Source organism: Equus quagga, chromosome 4 (genome assembly GCF_021613505.1).
Source record: "Equus quagga isolate Etosha38 chromosome 4, UCLA_HA_Equagga_1.0, whole genome shotgun sequence".
Taxonomy (NCBI): Eukaryota; Metazoa; Chordata; class Mammalia; order Perissodactyla; family Equidae; genus Equus; species Equus quagga.
Window position 1 is genome coordinate 14,932,364 of NC_060270.1, and position 17,597 is coordinate 14,949,960.

General features: G+C 43.8%; 1 protein-coding gene across 4 annotated transcripts in view; it reads right to left on the bottom strand.

Annotated features, from left to right (window-relative positions):
- CCDC80 (coiled-coil domain containing 80) overlaps positions 1-17,330 on the bottom strand; it is a 34,864-nt gene extending 17,534 nt beyond the window's left edge. The window contains exons 1-3 of one of the 4 annotated variants that reach the window (XM_046658695.1): positions 17,141-17,330; positions 14,226-16,129; positions 6,112-6,268 (exon numbers count right to left, since the gene is read on the bottom strand). In XM_046658695.1, coding sequence (XP_046514651.1) covers positions 6,112-6,268; positions 14,226-16,118 — 2,050 coding nt within the window. In that variant the 5' untranslated portion in view covers positions 16,119-16,129; positions 17,141-17,330. The other 3 variants (XM_046658696.1, XM_046658694.1, XM_046658693.1) reach the window with 3 other exon arrangements.
- Positions 17,331-17,597: the final 267 nt, after the last annotated feature.

Genomic DNA, 17,597 nt, shown 5'->3' on the forward strand with positions numbered 1-17,597 from the left:
AAACCCTGCTGAAATTGTTCAAACTAGCCAATCCAAAGCTGTTCACCCTGCCCTGCTTTGCCTTTCCCATGGAAACCCCAATAAAGGCAGTGGTCTAGCTCTCCCCTCACTCTTGCTTCTGCTTCCTGACCAAAACTTGATGTTCTTCCTATGGCCTTGCGAGGCACACTAGTTTCCTCCCTGGGACCTGTGAGTAATAAATTCTATTTTCCTTTGGCATCCTGGTCTCTTACGTGTCATTTACCAAACTGCACCATTCACCCAGGACCTTAATATACCCTGTTCTGGAGTAATGTACAACATAAACAAAACATATTTATAATGCACTTAAAATATAACTGTCCTATTCAAGGAGTCAACACAGGACAAAAATCTCTAGGTTGTGCATTGGATAAATATGGAAGCAAAAACTCCAGCAGAGGCTGAATTGCTTTTATCTCAAGAATATTCCCAGGATTGCTGAGCAGTCTGTAGTAGATTGTTTCAGTTAGGATAACCTTGGCCTCCAGCTATGGGATTTACTTCCTTTTGATTGGAACGTGAATTTAAATGGCTTTGTAGTTGATCCATTGGCTCCTATTTTACTCTCTGAGTGGGTCGTTTGCCTACCTTCTACCACTCGGTGGGATGAGCCACTGGATGAAATTGATAGCTGGGACTAGCATGGCCACTCCTGATCACAAAGCTGCTGCTCTCATTTGTCCCTAGAAAGAGCAATTTATCCTATCTGAAGAATGAGTCCTGCCAGGTATTTCTCTGTCCTACAGACTGACTCTACCAAAACTTAAACATTATTTAAAATTTATTTGAAAAATATATTCAGAAATCTTTACATGGTTTACCAAATAAAGTTCGAATTCTTTGTCATGGTATGAGAAATTCTCTAAAATTAGGTGCCAATCTACATTTCTAGTCCTCTCTTCCTTCTATCCTACGCCCAACCCTCTGCTCAAGACCAAACCTGGTCGCAAATCAGAATCACTCAAGCAACATTTTAAAAAAAGATTCCTCGACCACGTCTTCAAACTGGGTCAGTATCTTGGAGTGGGAAGGGGACTTGGGAGTCTGAATTTTCATTCTAATTTATAAAGAGTACCTACAAATTGAGATTAAAAAGACGAACAACCCAACAGAAAAACGAGCAAAGAACACTAAAAACAAAATATAAATTCTCCTTAAACATATGAAAAGATGTTCAATCATACTCATAAAAAAAGAAATGCTGCCCAACAATACACTACACTAAAATACTACTTTTCACATATCACATTGGCTAAAAACACCCATAAGTTTGATTACACACTCAATGGAGAGGTTTGGGGAAATAGACACTCTTACACATTGCTGGCCGGATTGCAATATGATACAACTTGTATGGAGAGAAATCTGGAGATACGTCCAAAACTAGATACATTTTCCATTTGGCCCAACAGTCCTACTTCTCAGAATCTATCATAAAGATACATCTACATACATAAAGTGAAATACGTACAGGGTTATTAATTGTGAAGTTGTTTATAGTAACGAAATGCTGAAAACAATCCAAGTGTTCATCAACAAGGGGACTGGTTAAATAAACTGTGGCAGAAGCTCACAATGACTTAATAAAGAAGGAGGAAGATCTCTATACACTCATAAGGAAAGATTTCCAGGAAATATATTTAAGTGAAAAAAGTAAAAAGAAGGGAAATATGGGTTATTACATTTATTTGTGTTTGTATAAAGAAGCACTAAATTAATAAATAAGGAATCATAAAAGTACCTATGGGGGGCAGAGAGTAACAGGGTAAAGGAGTCAGGAATGGCTGGAAGACTTGTCTCTTTATACCTTTTAATGTAGCTTTGACTTTGGAATCCAAAAAAAGTATCGTTTCTTTAAAAAATTAAATAAAACAAAAAGTACCTTGATAGAGCCATCATCCATTGAATAATCTACTCAGGTTCAAGGCCCCTCCATTAAATCCACCCAATTTTCAAAATCCTCTGATATTTACAATATCTCCTCTGATGACTGCAATTGAAAGAGCACATCCCTCCACCATGTTCTTCAAACAATTGTTTTATCAGGTGCTTTTTGCTCCTTGATTGTCAAGGGCTGATCTTGACACTCATACACTTGATGTCAGAGGCAGCAAAGACAGTGGAATAGGATGACTGAACAAGTTAGGGGACAGGCTCTCTAGCCTCTAGGGCACAGAATGATTGATAATCAAAGACTGAATAAGCAGAGAGGGACAGCCAGTGTCTGGAAATCTGATCAGTCACCCAGCCTTGCCTCCCAGCTCAGGGTGGCAGGGTAGAGAAGGCAGCTGCCAGGCAGTGTCACCAGTGATGAAAGGAGGAATTGGGGCAAAGGGTCCATTTTTCAGGTGCTCCTGAGGAAAAGGAGCATTTTTGCATTGTTACAGATCCGGATCCTGATAGTTGTGAGGCTTGTTCATAAAGAACAATTCTCTTCAACAGGATCAAAGACAGAAAGAGCATTTTAGGCTGAAAACTGTTCTATCATTCTCACTAATAAAAGTTATTTTAGAAATTCAGCTATGAATTCTTTACTCATATGAATAAGGAATCAACACTTTCTCTCCTTGTTGCCACATTCCACCTCCATCAACTTTTCCATCTCCCTTTTTATCCATTACCCTTGTGGAAATTAATAAACAGAAACCTCATTTAATCTGAGTCAGAGGCCAAAAGGGTGTGTTCTCATGCCCTCTGCCAGCCCAACAGGAAGAAGAAAGACTTCCTCTTCTTGACTGGCAAGAAGCTCAGCCAATGAGAGACTGTCAGAACTGAGCCAATGAAAAGGCACTACATATTGAACTCCCAATTCCTCCAATGGACTCCTGGTTTACAATAGCCTTCCCAACCTCCTCTTCCTCCCTATAAGAGTTTCTCCTCCCTTTCTGCTGGAGGATTTGCAGGTGGCTCGCCCTGGTTGCAGATCTGGAATTGCAATTCTTTGCTGATCCCAAATAAACCCATTTTCATATGGAGACATAACTGGCTGTCTATCTGTTTAAGGTCAACACCCTCGGACTCTTCTTGTTTCAAAAGAAGCTGTCAAAGAACTTCCTTTGCCCCATAAAAATGTCTGGTGCATTCTAGCCCTTAAAATTTGGTAATCGAATATCAGTCTCAAAATATTTTTTGTCCCTGTATTTTGCTAAGAAAGAAACATGTTTGCTACATTTTTTCCTCACTTTCTTCATTCTTCAATAAAGTGTCTTTGCCAGCAACTTCTTCCTATCTGACGAACTTTGTCTGTAATCCATCCTCTTAACACATACACCAATATTCCTATTTCAGACCAGTATTTTAAATACCACTAACAATTAAGAATGTCTTTATGTGTTAGGTCGTTCTAAACTCTTGTGTATAATATACTCTGGGCTGGCAAAACCAGGAATTTGGCCAAGCATAAATAACTTCTGTTAGGGTAATACCTGAAATCTTAAGGCAAGTTTCCTGGCATCTGTAGGTCCATCATCTATAGTTCAAATACATTTAGCAATATGGACCAGCTGGTGAGCACAGCCCACACTGTAATTGGATGTGGGCCTCTGCTTTCAAGGCCCAGGAAAAGTCTGGAAGAGTAGAGAGCACTTGATTTATTTTTAAGGAAAGTAAAGCCATCTGATATATTTCCAGCTGAATATCGGTCAAGGCTGGAGTTTGGTTCACTGAGACCACGGTGCTTGGCAATTCATATTTTCCCATGGCTGACTCCCAGTCCTGGCTGAAAATACTACAGCCTTTCCATAAGGGTAACCTGGGACATGACACAAGGAGAGAAAGGCCTTCCAGGAATTAGTTGAGAAACAAAATAAAAGGCCCCCCAAATCATGTCCAAGCTGCCATTCAGTGAGAGGCAAACACCCAAATCACAATACCTGACTTCCAATAAGGCACAAAAGACAACTTCAGTCCCTCTACAGTTCATATTCAATCCAGATGTCTAAAAAACAGCAAGATTAATGCTAACAATTTGCCAAGGCAGCACCAGATGCTTATAACAGTTAGGACCATATAGAGATTGAGGTGAAAGATATAATGATTTTTTCCAAACTTCTCTGAAATAAGGAATGAGAATTCTTTGCGTAAGAGTTGGTGGATCACACATTTGACAGTGGGAACACCTGGTGGAGGAAGGCTTTCATCACCAGCCAGCACCAGTTTCTGTACTGGACTGAATACCTACTTCCTCTCTAGACATCTGGATTATAATTAAGCTCACTGGCTCAGGCTACCATTTGAAAATTCAGAAGCAAGTGCTTGAATCCCAGTTAACCACTGAATATATGGCTTTGTAGTGTTAGTCCCTGAGGCTTCAGTTTTATCATCAGGAGTAGTAAGGCAGCCTGACCTTGAAAAGCAGTTGTGAGGGTTCGCTGTCAACATTCTCTAATTAGTAGGAAGCAATTACAAGTCTTTTTCACTTATGGCTGCTCTAGTCCCTGCGACAGCTCATTGATCTCCACATGCCTGTCAGAACAAATGGTGCTGATGAGGAACACAATAATAGTACTTATTATGTGACAGGTATTTACCTACATTATCTTATTATATCTCCGGCATAGCCTGTGAAATAGACAGAACTAAGTTCTAAGCTGAGACTTAGGAAGTGACTTGCCCAAGGTCACACAACAAATAAGTTGTGACTGTGGATTTGAACCGGTTGGTTTGACTCCAGAACTTCTTTTGTGTCTTTTATTTGTAGGATTATTGTTATTTTAGTTAAGGTAAGGACACTCCTTTTTTTTCCCATTCTCCCTCCCAAACATACACACAGCACAGGGATAAAGGTCCACAAACCAATCACTGAGCAATACTGATTTATGATATGACGTTAGGAAGAGCGCTGTTGATTTTCCTTCGGAGCTATCTCAGGGGGCAGCGAGCTAACAAAGACAGAGAATCTATAACTGAAACTTCTACCTGATAAGTTCTGGAGACCTGCTGTACACACTGTGCCTACGGTCAACAATACTATATTGTGCACCTAAAAATTAGTTGGTGGGTAGATCTCATGTTAAGGCTTGTTACCACAATAAAAAAAATATGATTTAGAAAGCTAGACCATATTAAAATCCAATTGACATTATCATGACATAGTTATCACTGTTATATGTTCAATTATACCAAGATCACATGACAGAAAAATCTGTGAGATAACGTGTTACATGTATTGAAGTTAACTGTTAACTAATAGGGAAAATATGTTTTATATTCTTTCAGATGTTTTCAGATGAAATATAGTTTATGAAAAATAGGCAGAATATGCAAATAGTGGAATATGAAGGATTTTCACTATAGTTAAAAAGAGAATTTTTAAAAGTAGAGAACGCACATAAGAAAAAAATTTTCTTAAAAAATAAAGCCCTAGAGACAACAGTAATTATAAAACAAACTGGGTGGGGCACATCTGGGGCTTCTGACTATGAGGCTGAACCACTCACAGTGAGTCTTGCACTGTTCCCATGAGAGCGGCAGCGAGTTGGCTCTCAGCTGCCCATCGCTGAGCTGTGCGCCTTGCGAGTCTCACATGCATCATTAATATGAAAAATTGTGAAAACTCTACATCTAGCCAAATTCTTGTGCTCTCCAAAAGGACTTGGGTGCAGTTCAGTCCATATTTTCAGTGACTTTTCGTTTAGCTTAACAGCTTCTCTCAGCCCTGGTTAATTCCCTCCCCAGCCTTGCCAGAATCAAGTACTTGCAAGGGTCTGGCAGGTCCCCGTCTGTGAGTGAGTCGCCTGCAGCATCAAGGCTGCAAGAAGATCAGATGGTGTTGCTCACAGGCGAGAAGACTCAGGATCCAGAAGAGAGCCTGTGAATACCTCTCTGGTTCTCCCCCCACTGTATTACTTCTCTCATTTTTCTCCACCTTACTGACTTTCAAACCACCGCGTGCTTGCATATTTTTCATTTTGAAGTGTCAAACCTTAAACTAGAACCATCTGGAACAGTGATGTAAATACCTAGGCAATCTGACCTTGTTATCACAAAGAGTGAGCCCTTCCTTTTGATTCCCCACTGACCTCTCCCATAAAGTTTGTCCCACCTTAACCATGAGAAAAACAATAATATAATTAAAATGTTTAAGAGAACCTAGCTGGAAGTGGTCGATTTTCATGGTGCTGTTGTTGATAGGGCCGAAGATGGTGATCACGGAGATTTTCCTGGTGGCCATCTTGCAGAAACTTTCCAGATACTCATCTCGCTGCTGCACATACATGTTGTTCTCAGCCTTAGGAGTGGTGATCAGCTGGAGGTGGGTGAAGGCAAGCAAATATTAATTCATAGTGATAGTTTCATACTGAGGAAAAACCCAAAGGGATGATTTGTCATAGAGCGCTGGTAGTGACTTTCACCTAAACAAAACTATACTGTTCTGTAGGACAGTTAGCATAATTATGACCAAAAAAGACCATTTGGAAGGGTTTTTTAAATGGCTCCAAACAGCTTAGAATTTTCTGCATGCTTCCATTGTTTACCTTCTTTACTAGTCTCCATGCATCTTGGTTTTCTCATTTGCAAACTCTGCACAGGACTACTTATTTTGCAAGGCTGTTGTGAGCATCACATGAATATTTGGCATGTAATAATTGTTCAATAAATGCTACCTCCCCTCCCTCATTTGATCTTCATTATTCCTAATTGGCTGCTCAGACCTTCATGAATTTAGTGATTTCTATGATTATTTCATGTCCCACAGGGTTGAGGGGGTTTCATAACCAGGTCTTGGGCACAATGGAACATTCTATGATTTAGGATTTTTATTAGGATATCTTGTAGAAAGTTTCTACCATGGCCTTTTGGCCTATGTTTTGTCACATAGAATATATCCCTTGTCACAGGGGGCCTGTACAGAGCCCGAGTTGGACATCTTTGATCTTGGAGGCCTCCAACCGTATGGCTTTCACGCTTTCAGTTCTGCCTTCTCTCCAGTTCAGACCTGGTATTTTTTATCTAGCCCCTGTGTCCTTCACGCTCACTGTGAACCCCTGACTTCTTCTGGGGAAAAAGAGGAAAGAAAGAACAACAGAAAGAGATGATTTAGTCACCAGCCATCTGGAAAAACATATATTGCATTATTTTAGATAAAAGAGGATAGCCCTATATTTTAGAGCTCCTCTTGAACCCTCTCTCTACGAATGCCTCAATGTTTTCATCTAGCCCTATATAAAAGTCTATCTACTCCCTTGATTATTTTTGTTGCCTTTTCCGGAGCCTTCTCCAATTTTATCAGGCTTTTCCTGAACAGAAACCAGAACTGTGTACCATACTCCACAAGTCGGTGGGCACAGTGCTGTTCACCTGGAGGTGAGAGGATGTAAAATTTTATTCTGATGATGACCAGGTCTCTGTCAATCTCTTTGACCTCAAATAGCTCACTAGGCTGATGTCTACAATGAACACTGTCTATTCACGCTTTGCTCACCCATCGCCGAGCTCAGAGGCCAGCCTCCATACACTTTCTTGCATTAGACCACATTTAAATTTATCAGCCACTTCTTTACTTACTCATCTAACCTTATAAAATATTTCTGAAGTTTGTAGTTATTAGCCTGGCATTTTTCAGAGGGGAAGTCACCATGTCGTTAACCTTCTCCAAATACTTTATCAAAATGGTTAATGAATCTGGTCCCAGCTTGATCCTGCTGTTGATTTTTCTGTCAGAGATGTACTCATTGCTGCCTGAAGCTTTCCCTTCTAAGAGGTCTCTCTGCTTGACAAACTTCTATTACTCATTGAGTGTAACATTAACAAAGGTTTTCAGGGATGAAGTTATTTTTTTCTCAGATCATTATTTATTTTAAGTAGACCTGATTGAGTTTATTTTTGATCTTGTATTTATATGCCTGTTCAGAGGAACAGAGTGGGTAAGAAGGGCCTGTTTTAGAAGTGTAATTTCCCAAGAGGAAAAAGAGAAAATTTCCAAAAATTTATTCGCTGATTCATCCTTAGCCTTAAAAAAAATTTTAAGGTGGCTATAAAAAGATATGGTGATGGTATTTTTGCTTTGTTTGCTAGTTTTTAATTAGCTAGATGACATTTGAAAATATTTCTTCAGGTTTTGATGGTAGCCCAAATCGTGGAGTTTTAGTTTTAGTTGCTATGTTTTAGGTTTTTCTTTCTGGTTATTATTTGCTCACCTACACACTATTTTGAAATAAATAAAATGAATGGTTAAGTGACAACACAAAATAGTCAAAAACAAAGGTGAGAGAAAGAGATTTACTGATAGTGATTTGAGACTCCTTATTCTAAACCAAGGATAAGCCCAGATTTAGAATACATTTAGAGGTGTCTCAGGGCACAGATGCCCAGACACTAGATGACTGATAATTACCTGCCTCTGTAACTTCAAATCCGTACGGAGACTCCATTTCATTCATCTCGTACTCTGCCTTGGACCCTTAAAGTCTGTTGACAGCCCTTGATATGGCAGGATTTCAAGAGTCCTCAAAGCTCCATTTGGTCTTTTTCTTCCCCTTGTGCATAATTGAGGATTTCGGACAATACATAATCATACAGAAACTCATCCTCCCATGCCTGGCAGCTTCTCCCCCTTTTCTCTGAACACAGTGACCCTAGGCCATGGATACCCAGTGGGAATCGCACTTAAATAAATAAAGAGCTCTGATGTTTATTTTCACCTCAGGACCTTCGCCCAAGGATGGCTGAACCCACCGTTGAGGTGACATTTATTTTGCATGACTCATTTCCTATCTTCCTGCCCTCCACAACCTGGGTCCAGGTTCTCTCTTGCTAACCTTTCCTCTTGTTCCTCCCTTACGTGACCTCTTCACCCCGTAGCCAGACTGTCTAAATTATGATATGAAAGGACTCTTGGCAGAGTGGCAAAGAGAAAGAGTGACTGTAGCCAAAGTTGGAGGGCCTGCATTTTAGTCCTAGTTCAACCCCTGGCTATCCTGTAGCCTTAACAAAGGCACTTAATCTTATGAACCTTAGCTTTCTCATCTTTACAATGGAATAACTCCCCGCCAACCTCATTAAGTAGTGAGAATTGAGCAGAAAAGAAAAAAAAAAACTATACATGTGTACAGGCTGTGTGCACCGGAGCACCATACATGTATGTTGCCTCTGAATAGTTCACCCACATTCCTTTCTAGCCTTGGCCCTATTACCCTTCCCACCTAGAAAGGTCAAATCCACTCCCCTCCCCTCTACCATATCTGAACCTGAGCCATTCTTCAAGTGTAGCATCCTCTTTAAAGTCTTTCTAGCCCACAATCACCACTTTCCTCTTTTAATTACTGTTCTTACAGTCTGCACTGCTCACTTGGAATTTATATATTTCCTCAATTTATTATTTTATTTCATATTTATGTCACACCTCCCCGACTAGAGTATAAGTTCTTCAAGGTTCTGAAACCCCAGCCCTGCCAGTGCTGTGCAGGTGGTAGGAGCACACATGCTGGCCCCCTCCCTCAGGTTATACAGATAATCCAGTCAGAGGAGAGGGGAGGGACTCAGGAACATGGTCCCCTGATTATGAACGCCTAGATGCAGTTGGTAAAGACTCTCTCCGTTACATTGAATCTGCCTGTCGAGTTTGCATCAGGGAAAGCAGAGCAGGCTGATGCTCAGCACAAGTTCTGACACTCTTTCCCCGTGTATTGATGTCTCCATCCCATTCATTTTCTAGCTTGGCAGTATTTCAAACAGTATTTAAAATGGTAACTATTTCCAATCCCCTCTTCCTAAAAAAAGCATCCTAGAGCTTCTCAGTAAACACTATTGTTGGCACTTGGCCTCTTTCCCGTTGGGTGGTGATAAATCAGGGCATGTATCATGAATTTAGAATTGTGTTGTGATTCTTTTTCACTTTTATGTTCTAACTGTGTGTTGGCACAAGGAGCCTCAGAGTGTAATGAAGCCAGTTTGCATAAGTAAAGGGAGCAAACAGGAATGGGAAGATGCTAGGGGAAGGTATTGTAAGGCTCAGATTATTCTAAATATTTGGTTAGGCTCAAAACACTAGATTTTTACAGGATTCTGAAAAAATAACATTCAAGCTAGTAGTCTGCCTTAGTAAAGCAGAGCTTTATGTCCTTTTCTAAAATTAAACCAAATAGGTAGATTATTATCCCAATATCCAGATTCCTGAGCTAAGGTTGAAAGAACTAACCCACTTGAATTACAGGAGACTCAGTCTCCAAAGAATGCTTACACTTGAACTTGAATCACTGCAATTCAACACTATGAGGCCTCTTGTTAATTGACAAGCAGGTAAATCTCAGGGCACAAAGTGACAGCTTTTCAGCTGTACTCCACATAGTCCAATATTTTAGTGACAAACATCTTATCTATATTCTCACTGTTGTCACCCCAAACAGACACCAACCAGTTTGAGGGATAAGGTTAACTGGGATACAATCTATTGCTCTTGACTGACTGCCAGGAAAGCCAGAGAGCTGAGGTACAGAGAACTAGCTAGGTATTAAAGGAAAAAACTCAGAGCTGGCTCCGTGGCTGAGTGGTTAAGTTCATGCACTCTGCTTTGATGGCGCAGGGTTTGGCCGGTTCAGATCCTGGGCACAGACCTAGCACCGCTCATCAGGCCATGCTGAGGCGACATGCCACATAGCAGAACCAGAAGGACCTACAACTGGAATATACAACTATGTATTGGGGGGCTTTGGGGAGGAGAAGAAGAAGAAAAAAAAAGATTTGCAACAGATTGTCGCTCAGCTGCTAATCTTTAATAACTAAAGGCAAAACCTCTACATTTGTGCTTAGCACAAAATGTTGACAACTGCTACATCTTACCATTTATCTGGGTAATTCAAGGTTGAAAATGAATTTTAAAATATCTGCATTGATTAACTGGCAGGATAATTTCTCAGTTTCCCCTTGAGTTTATGGCATGTGCCCACGGGAAGCTCACACCCACAGGAAGGCAGAATCGGGGAGCAGCTTGAGCATGAACTTTAAAACCAAACAGACCTGAGTTCTAATTCTGGCTTTGCCTCATATTAGCTCTACAGCTTGGGAAACTTCTCAGCCTCTCTGAGCTTCCGTTTCCTCCTCTGTAAATGGAGTTAATAAATCCTTCTTCATGGGATTGTGGTGAAAATTAAACCACATGGCCTCGGCCAAGTGCCCTGCAGGATGTGCCCCTTTCTGTTGACAGGCTGAGAGGTGGGGGTTTGAAGGACTGACCTCCGGCCTGAGAATAGGAGTATGAATAGGACACCAGGATGCACAGGCAACTCCGTCGAAGGCTCTAGGATGCTGTTCACCCAGTTACAACCTAAAACCTTGCTGCCTATGTTTCTCTAAGAAATTGGTTAGGTAGCAGTTACGTGATGTTTTCACATCTAAATAATGATATAAATAAATGCAAAGCACTAGGCATATAAGATAAGTTGTAGTTGGGCAGCAGGTCACTGAAAAACTGGGAAGATGAGTTAAAAGGCCTGCACGATTTCTTGGAACGCAAACCCCATTTCAGTTTGAGCACACTGGTTAGGCTGAGGCCAGTTGGAGGTGTGCGTCAGCCATACAGCTTGGAGGGCGCTAAGCCTTAGTGATTACTAATTGAATCACTGAACTTCCTGAATAACATCAGCCATGTCTGACAGGAAAAATGAGTGGAAGAAAGATAAACGGCACCAACAGTCTCTCATCGGAAACACTAGTCTCTTCGCTGCCTAGTGAAACAGATTCTTTTCTCTCCGCCTTTTGATTTTATATCATGTTTATTTCATCGCATCTTTTCTAATCTATTATTGTTTTAGACATGACTAGCTCTTCAGAAAACACATTTCTGATATGATCATGAGCTGGGCACACGTGGGATTGCAGGACTGAAACGCTCCTGTTTGTACTTTCTTTCTAATAACAAACCTGGCTCTCTTGCCAGCCCCAAAGAACAACACTGCCATGAGCAATCCCAGCTGGTTTCTGTTTTGCCTCACGTGACATCAGTAGAAGCTGTCATTGGAGTTTCATTTGCTAGAAATTTATGATCAGGGATGCTGTTAAAAGCAAAAAAGACCCAGCTGGGCTTTCAAACCCCTGACTGAGGGAGTGGAAAGACAGAGGGAGAAATGAAAAGCATGACTAATATCAGGGAGATAGTAGGAAAACCCTTTCTTTTCACTCACGAACTAGGGGCAATGGAAGTATTCGCCAGATGGGAGCACAATTACAATCCCGACATTTTACCCAAGCTTATTTTTCCCCTGGTTAAAGGCTGCCCATGAGGAGCCCTTGGCCTGCCTTGCTGGTGAAACGGCCAGGTTGGGTGATGTGTTTTAGCAGGCAGGACAAAGTCCCAGGTATGCAAGAGGAGAGCACGTCTCCGATGCTTTCCCACACCCTAAAGAGGGCAGTTTGCCCCCATGGCTTGTCTACCAAACATTCCAGTACCAGGTAGAGTTCTTCTCTGAAATCAGTGATGCTTTTTGGTTCTGACTGGAACGTTCCCACTTAAATTTATGTCCTCTGGGAGTAACCAAGCAGCTGTTAAACTACTCTACCAGCCAGCCTATCCTCTGCTAACCTAAGTTTATATAGTTACTTTAAGGCTCTGGTTAAAAATGAGTAACAACATACAAAAAGTATATAACAAGACACACACACACACACAACCTGTAGAATCAACCAAAACTTAGGTTTGGTTCTAAGACCTACATACATGATGGATGGAACAGCTAAGAGAATTTGGGGACATGCCCCTCCCGTGATGAACACCACAAGGGACTCTGCTCTGAATAACATTCAAATGCACATTTAAACTTTTTGAAACCAGATAAATGGACACCAGAGTTGCTCTGTTTACATCATTAACCCACATTTAGGCCAAACTGGAAAAAGTAAAAGACCTTCTGAAAGATGCCTTGAGAGAAGAGTGCCTGTCTCTTTTGGTGGCAGGAATGCAGGGCCAGGAATCACCCTGTCCGTTCAGTAGGATAGATGCTGTCCTTAACGGTGCAAGATGGCTCCATACCACCCAGGTATCTGAGAAAATCCTTCCTGACTCACATTACGCAACATTAATTTCCTGACCTTTTTCTCTGAAGTAATTGGATCATACGTTTCTCCTCCTGGACAGTCTGGAGTAAACGAGGGCATTAAGAAGCTAGGTGTAAAATCTTGGAGGGGCATTAAAAGAGGTGCAAGGGGACATGGAGAGGAGAAAGAGCCATTGTCATATCACTGAGGAAGTGCTCTTACATTTAGGATGGAGCTTATTCCTGTCCAGAGTCTTCCTTGGGTTTGACTAGATTCTGTTATCATCATTCTTCGGATGGTGGCGAGTAGTGGCCAAAGAGAGAGTTACTGAGATGGACATGTGACATGCTCAACACTTGTGGTACTCAGAACCAGGCAAAGCAGAAGTAAGGACTGCTTGTCTCCTTTTTCATACACACACACACAGACATGCTCATTTTATAGAGGCACAGGAGAAACTGACATGACATCTTGCCTCCAAATTCAGCAATGTCTCTAGGGTGTTGGAAATGGGAGCAATTAAGCCAGTGCTCCACTGTCCATCCTTCTGGCTTCTTACTGGTAGTTGGGCAGTGATGGAGGAGGCAGCCTTTAAGGGAGAAGGTTTTAGCCAAGCGGTTTTAAAAGTATTTGTGAGGGTCACACCAACAAGGACCCTTCCCCACTCCCGGTCATACCCACTCCCACCCAGGCTGCCTTACTTTCTGCTTCCTATCTTTGATATGGACCTAATCAGGGGGGAAGAAGGAATCTTGCCATTTCCCCATCTACATGCTTCTAAGTTCCTAAGTTCACGCAGAGAGAAACCCTTTTCCTAAGTTGTGACTGGAGTCAATGCATGCCATTTTAGGAACTCCTTCCTCCTTCCTTTGTCCTTTGAACTTGGTAAAAGGAAGCTGTATCCAGAACTATCCCTTAAAAGAGAGGAGTAAGGATAGGGGGTGGTAGTGACGGGTTTGGAAGAAACTGACTACAGGTGCTTCCCTGGGCTCATGTCTCAGGTCCCCTGTCACTGCCTGTCCCTTAGGGCTGTGAGTCTGTGTGGAGAGAGGTTCTCAGAGCATCTTAACCAAAAGGAGCTGCTGGCCTGGCTGCTCTTCCTTGGATCTTCTAGACATGGTACAGGTTCAGCCACAGTGTGCCATCCAGCAACGTGATTTTAGAAAAACAACAAACTGAACGTTAACACGCCCGGCCTCAGCCCACAGAACAATGCCAAGCAGAAGATTACTTACGAGGAGCCTTCGTTTGCCTTCGAAGGAGCCCAGCAGGTCAGTGGCCGACTTCCGGGGGCTGGGAGTGAGGTGTTTGGTGGTGGGTTTCAGGAAGCCTTCCTGCTCTGTCCTCCCCGCTTTTTTCTTCTTGCTCTTCTCTCTGTCCTGCCTGCTCTTTTTCTCAGCCTTGTCCTTCTTCAGCTGCTTTTCACTCTTGAGTAACTTGTCTGCTTTCTCATTCTTCATCTTTTTTTTCTTCTCCTTCTCGGGTTTCTCCAGCTTCTCATGCTTTTTCGACTCCTTTGCTTTCTGGGGGGGAATATTCCCCACCTGCAGCTCCTCCTCCAGCTGAGAGGCAGTAGGCCGGCTGAGCTCATACTTATCCTCATACTCATTGCTAAGAATTTTGTCCTGGGCCTTCTTTTTGGGAGGCTTCCCCTTTGCTGGCTTGTGAGGTCCTGGAACCACGTTTGGGTCCCGGGGGCCATGCTCCCGCCTGTCTGTGCGGTTGTCCCGGACCCGCCCCGCGCCAGCCCTTGTGCTGTGCTCTGCACCGGTGGTGGGAGGGGCAGCCGTGAAGCTCTCGAAGCTGGTGGCCTTGCTGGGCCTCCTGGTGGTCTGTGGCCTCTCCCTGTGCTGCTCCTTCCTGGGTGGAGGGTAGAGATTTTCTGAGGCCACAGGGGCCCTGGCAGTGGTCACCTCCGCTGTTGCTGGGGGCCTGTGGGCGTCTGAGAAGGGAGGCGCCCGAGGGGTCCAGGGCCTTTGGGTGGTCGGAAAGGCTGTAGTGGTTGTAGGTCTTACAGCTACAGTTGCCACCCGAGAGGTGGCCCGAGTCACTGTTGTGACTGAAGCAGGAGACAGGGTGGTGGCCCTTGGGGTTGGAGGAGGTGAGGGGGGAGCCCCGGTAGTGGTGGCGGGTTTTCGCATCACCTTCACCCGACTCTCTCGGGTTGGCGGGACGTGTGCTCTCCTCTGGTCTTCTTTCCTCTTCTCACTGCTCAGGCCTGGCCTCCCTGCTCCACCACCGTTGTTCCCCTCCGCCACCACCTGGCCCTCTATTCCAGAGGCCTTACATTTTTGGACAAAACCCTTCTGCCTGATCTTCTCTATCCTGCGGATGGGGCTCTGGTCGATGATCTCATACATGGCCTCCAGCCTGACCGGGTAAGGGTAGCGCTCTTCTACCTGCAGCGTCTTCTTCAACAGCACCATGCCAAACTTCCCCTTCTCCAGCTTCAAGAAGCTCATTAGCTTTGGGATGAGGTTGGGATCTAGGGGCTGCTCCAGGACGCGGCCCTCACTGGTGATCCTCCGCACCTTGCCTCCTTCCTCGCCTGCCTGGTGGAACAGCACAATCTGCTGAATGTGCCGTTCCGCCAGCTCGCAGTACACGTCGTCCTTCAGGAGGCTCATCATGAGGCGGTAGTAGCTATCCGAGGCGTGGGGGGCTGAGATGACCCACACCCTGTTCTTCCCTGCAAAGCTGGCAAGGATGTTGGGATTGCTGGACCCCGAGGGGAAGCGCAACATTCTTGACCGAGCTAAGGACCCCTCATCTCGGACCATCTCACGAGGAGAGCTCCGGGCTGTTGGTCTCTGCTCAGGTCTCACCAAGGCTCCATTGATGCCCAAAGGGGCCGGCAGTGCGGTTGCCTGAGCTACTCTCAACACCGGCACACTCCTCCTTCTTTGGAGAGGCTGGAGGTTTGGTTCTTCCAGAGTGCTTCTCGCAATTCCCTGAGACCTCCCCGTGTGCCTCAGAAACCGGGCTGGCCTTCTGTTGACTGGGGAGACCAGAGGCACTTTCCGCCCTCCATGGCTCCCTCTATTCATGGCTTGGGGGTGGGGTTCTGATCCACACACCAGCCACAGTGCCAACAGCATGGTAAAACTGGGTCCCATTCTCCATGTCATTGTGCAGTCCTCTTTGGGAGGCAGCAGGGTCAAAAGACAGAAAGGGGAGGGGGGAAAAAGAAAGAAAATCATTTAATTGCAAACAGAGCTGGGCATTTTCTCTCTCTCTCTCTCTGTTGGCCTAGGGGAGGGGGAAGGGGTGGTTAAAGCAGAAGGAAAGAGGTCAGGGAATGGAAAATAGGATGAGATCCTGTTGCTTTTAAACCCCTGTAATTTGTCAGTGCTTAGCAGAGACAGTTACATTAAGCAGGAAACCCAACTCGGGTCTGCACTCAGCATGCTTGCACTGTTTCAACTGACTGATGCTCCAGAGAAAATGCACACTAAGCATATTAATTATGACTACATTCCCATTTCATTTCTTCAATAAGCAACAAAGAAACAAACAAACACACCGAAGACAGAAGGATTACACACTTACATTGTGGCTCATGGAGATGGAATGCAGAGGGTTTAAAAAGCAATCTGAAGTGTGGTCCCAGGACAGTTTCCCAGATGAAACACTCTTCCTCCCAACCCTCTCTCTCCCTTGAGAGGCTGAGCGATACAAAGGGGGTGAGCCGCAGCTCCAGCTCCCAAAATCGCACCACAGACCCACCGCCTGTCCTGACCTGAGGGCTGAGCTGCTTTCTTCTTTTCTTTCTGGCTGTGTCTTTTTACCTTCTTGACAAGTAGGATGAAGTGAAAGGAGCTGTCCTTTTGAGGCTTTGCATCTCCATTTGTCTGTAGTCTCTGCGCGGTCTCGTGTGTCTGTGTGTGCCAATCTCCTGTGCCGACAGACACAGGACGTCCCTTACAGTGGAGCCCCAGCTAGTTCTGAATCTCGCTCTTTCTCTCTTTAGAGTTCCAGGATCCTTCTTATCACCCTTTCCCCTACAGTCTGGCTTAGTCCCTTTGTTTCCGAGCGTAAAAGCACTGGGATTAATATGTTTTCCAGACTGAGGGAAAACACAGGAATGTGATGTTAAAAAGGACTTTTTTTTCTCTTCCTACACTTCTCTCCTCCCTTTATTTTTCCCCACCTTTTTTTCTCCTCTTTTCCTTCTCCTTCTTTTTCTTCTTCCTCTTGCCTGGATTCAGTCCCAGAAATGCCAGGACAACCTCAGTTTTGATCCAAACCAAACTCAAACAACAGCAGCCACTGGAAATCAAGGAAACTTCACTAAGAATTTAACAGATCAGCAAAACACCGCCTCCTTCCCATTTCAACACGTTGAGAGTGGACTCGATGGTGATGGCGGGGTGGATGGGGGGAGGGCTGTTCTCCGGGGTGGGGGAGAGTTTTGAAACACTACACATCATCATAAATCACTTTAGAATAGGATGGCTGAGGATTTAACCCCTTCCATACCCAGTAACCAGGATACTTTCCCTTCCTTTCTGTACTCACACTGCACTTCGGAAAGGGAAAATTCTCAGATTTCTGCATCTGGCTGCTTGGTTTTCCTAGAGACAGATTCTCATTTGAGTGAGAGTTCT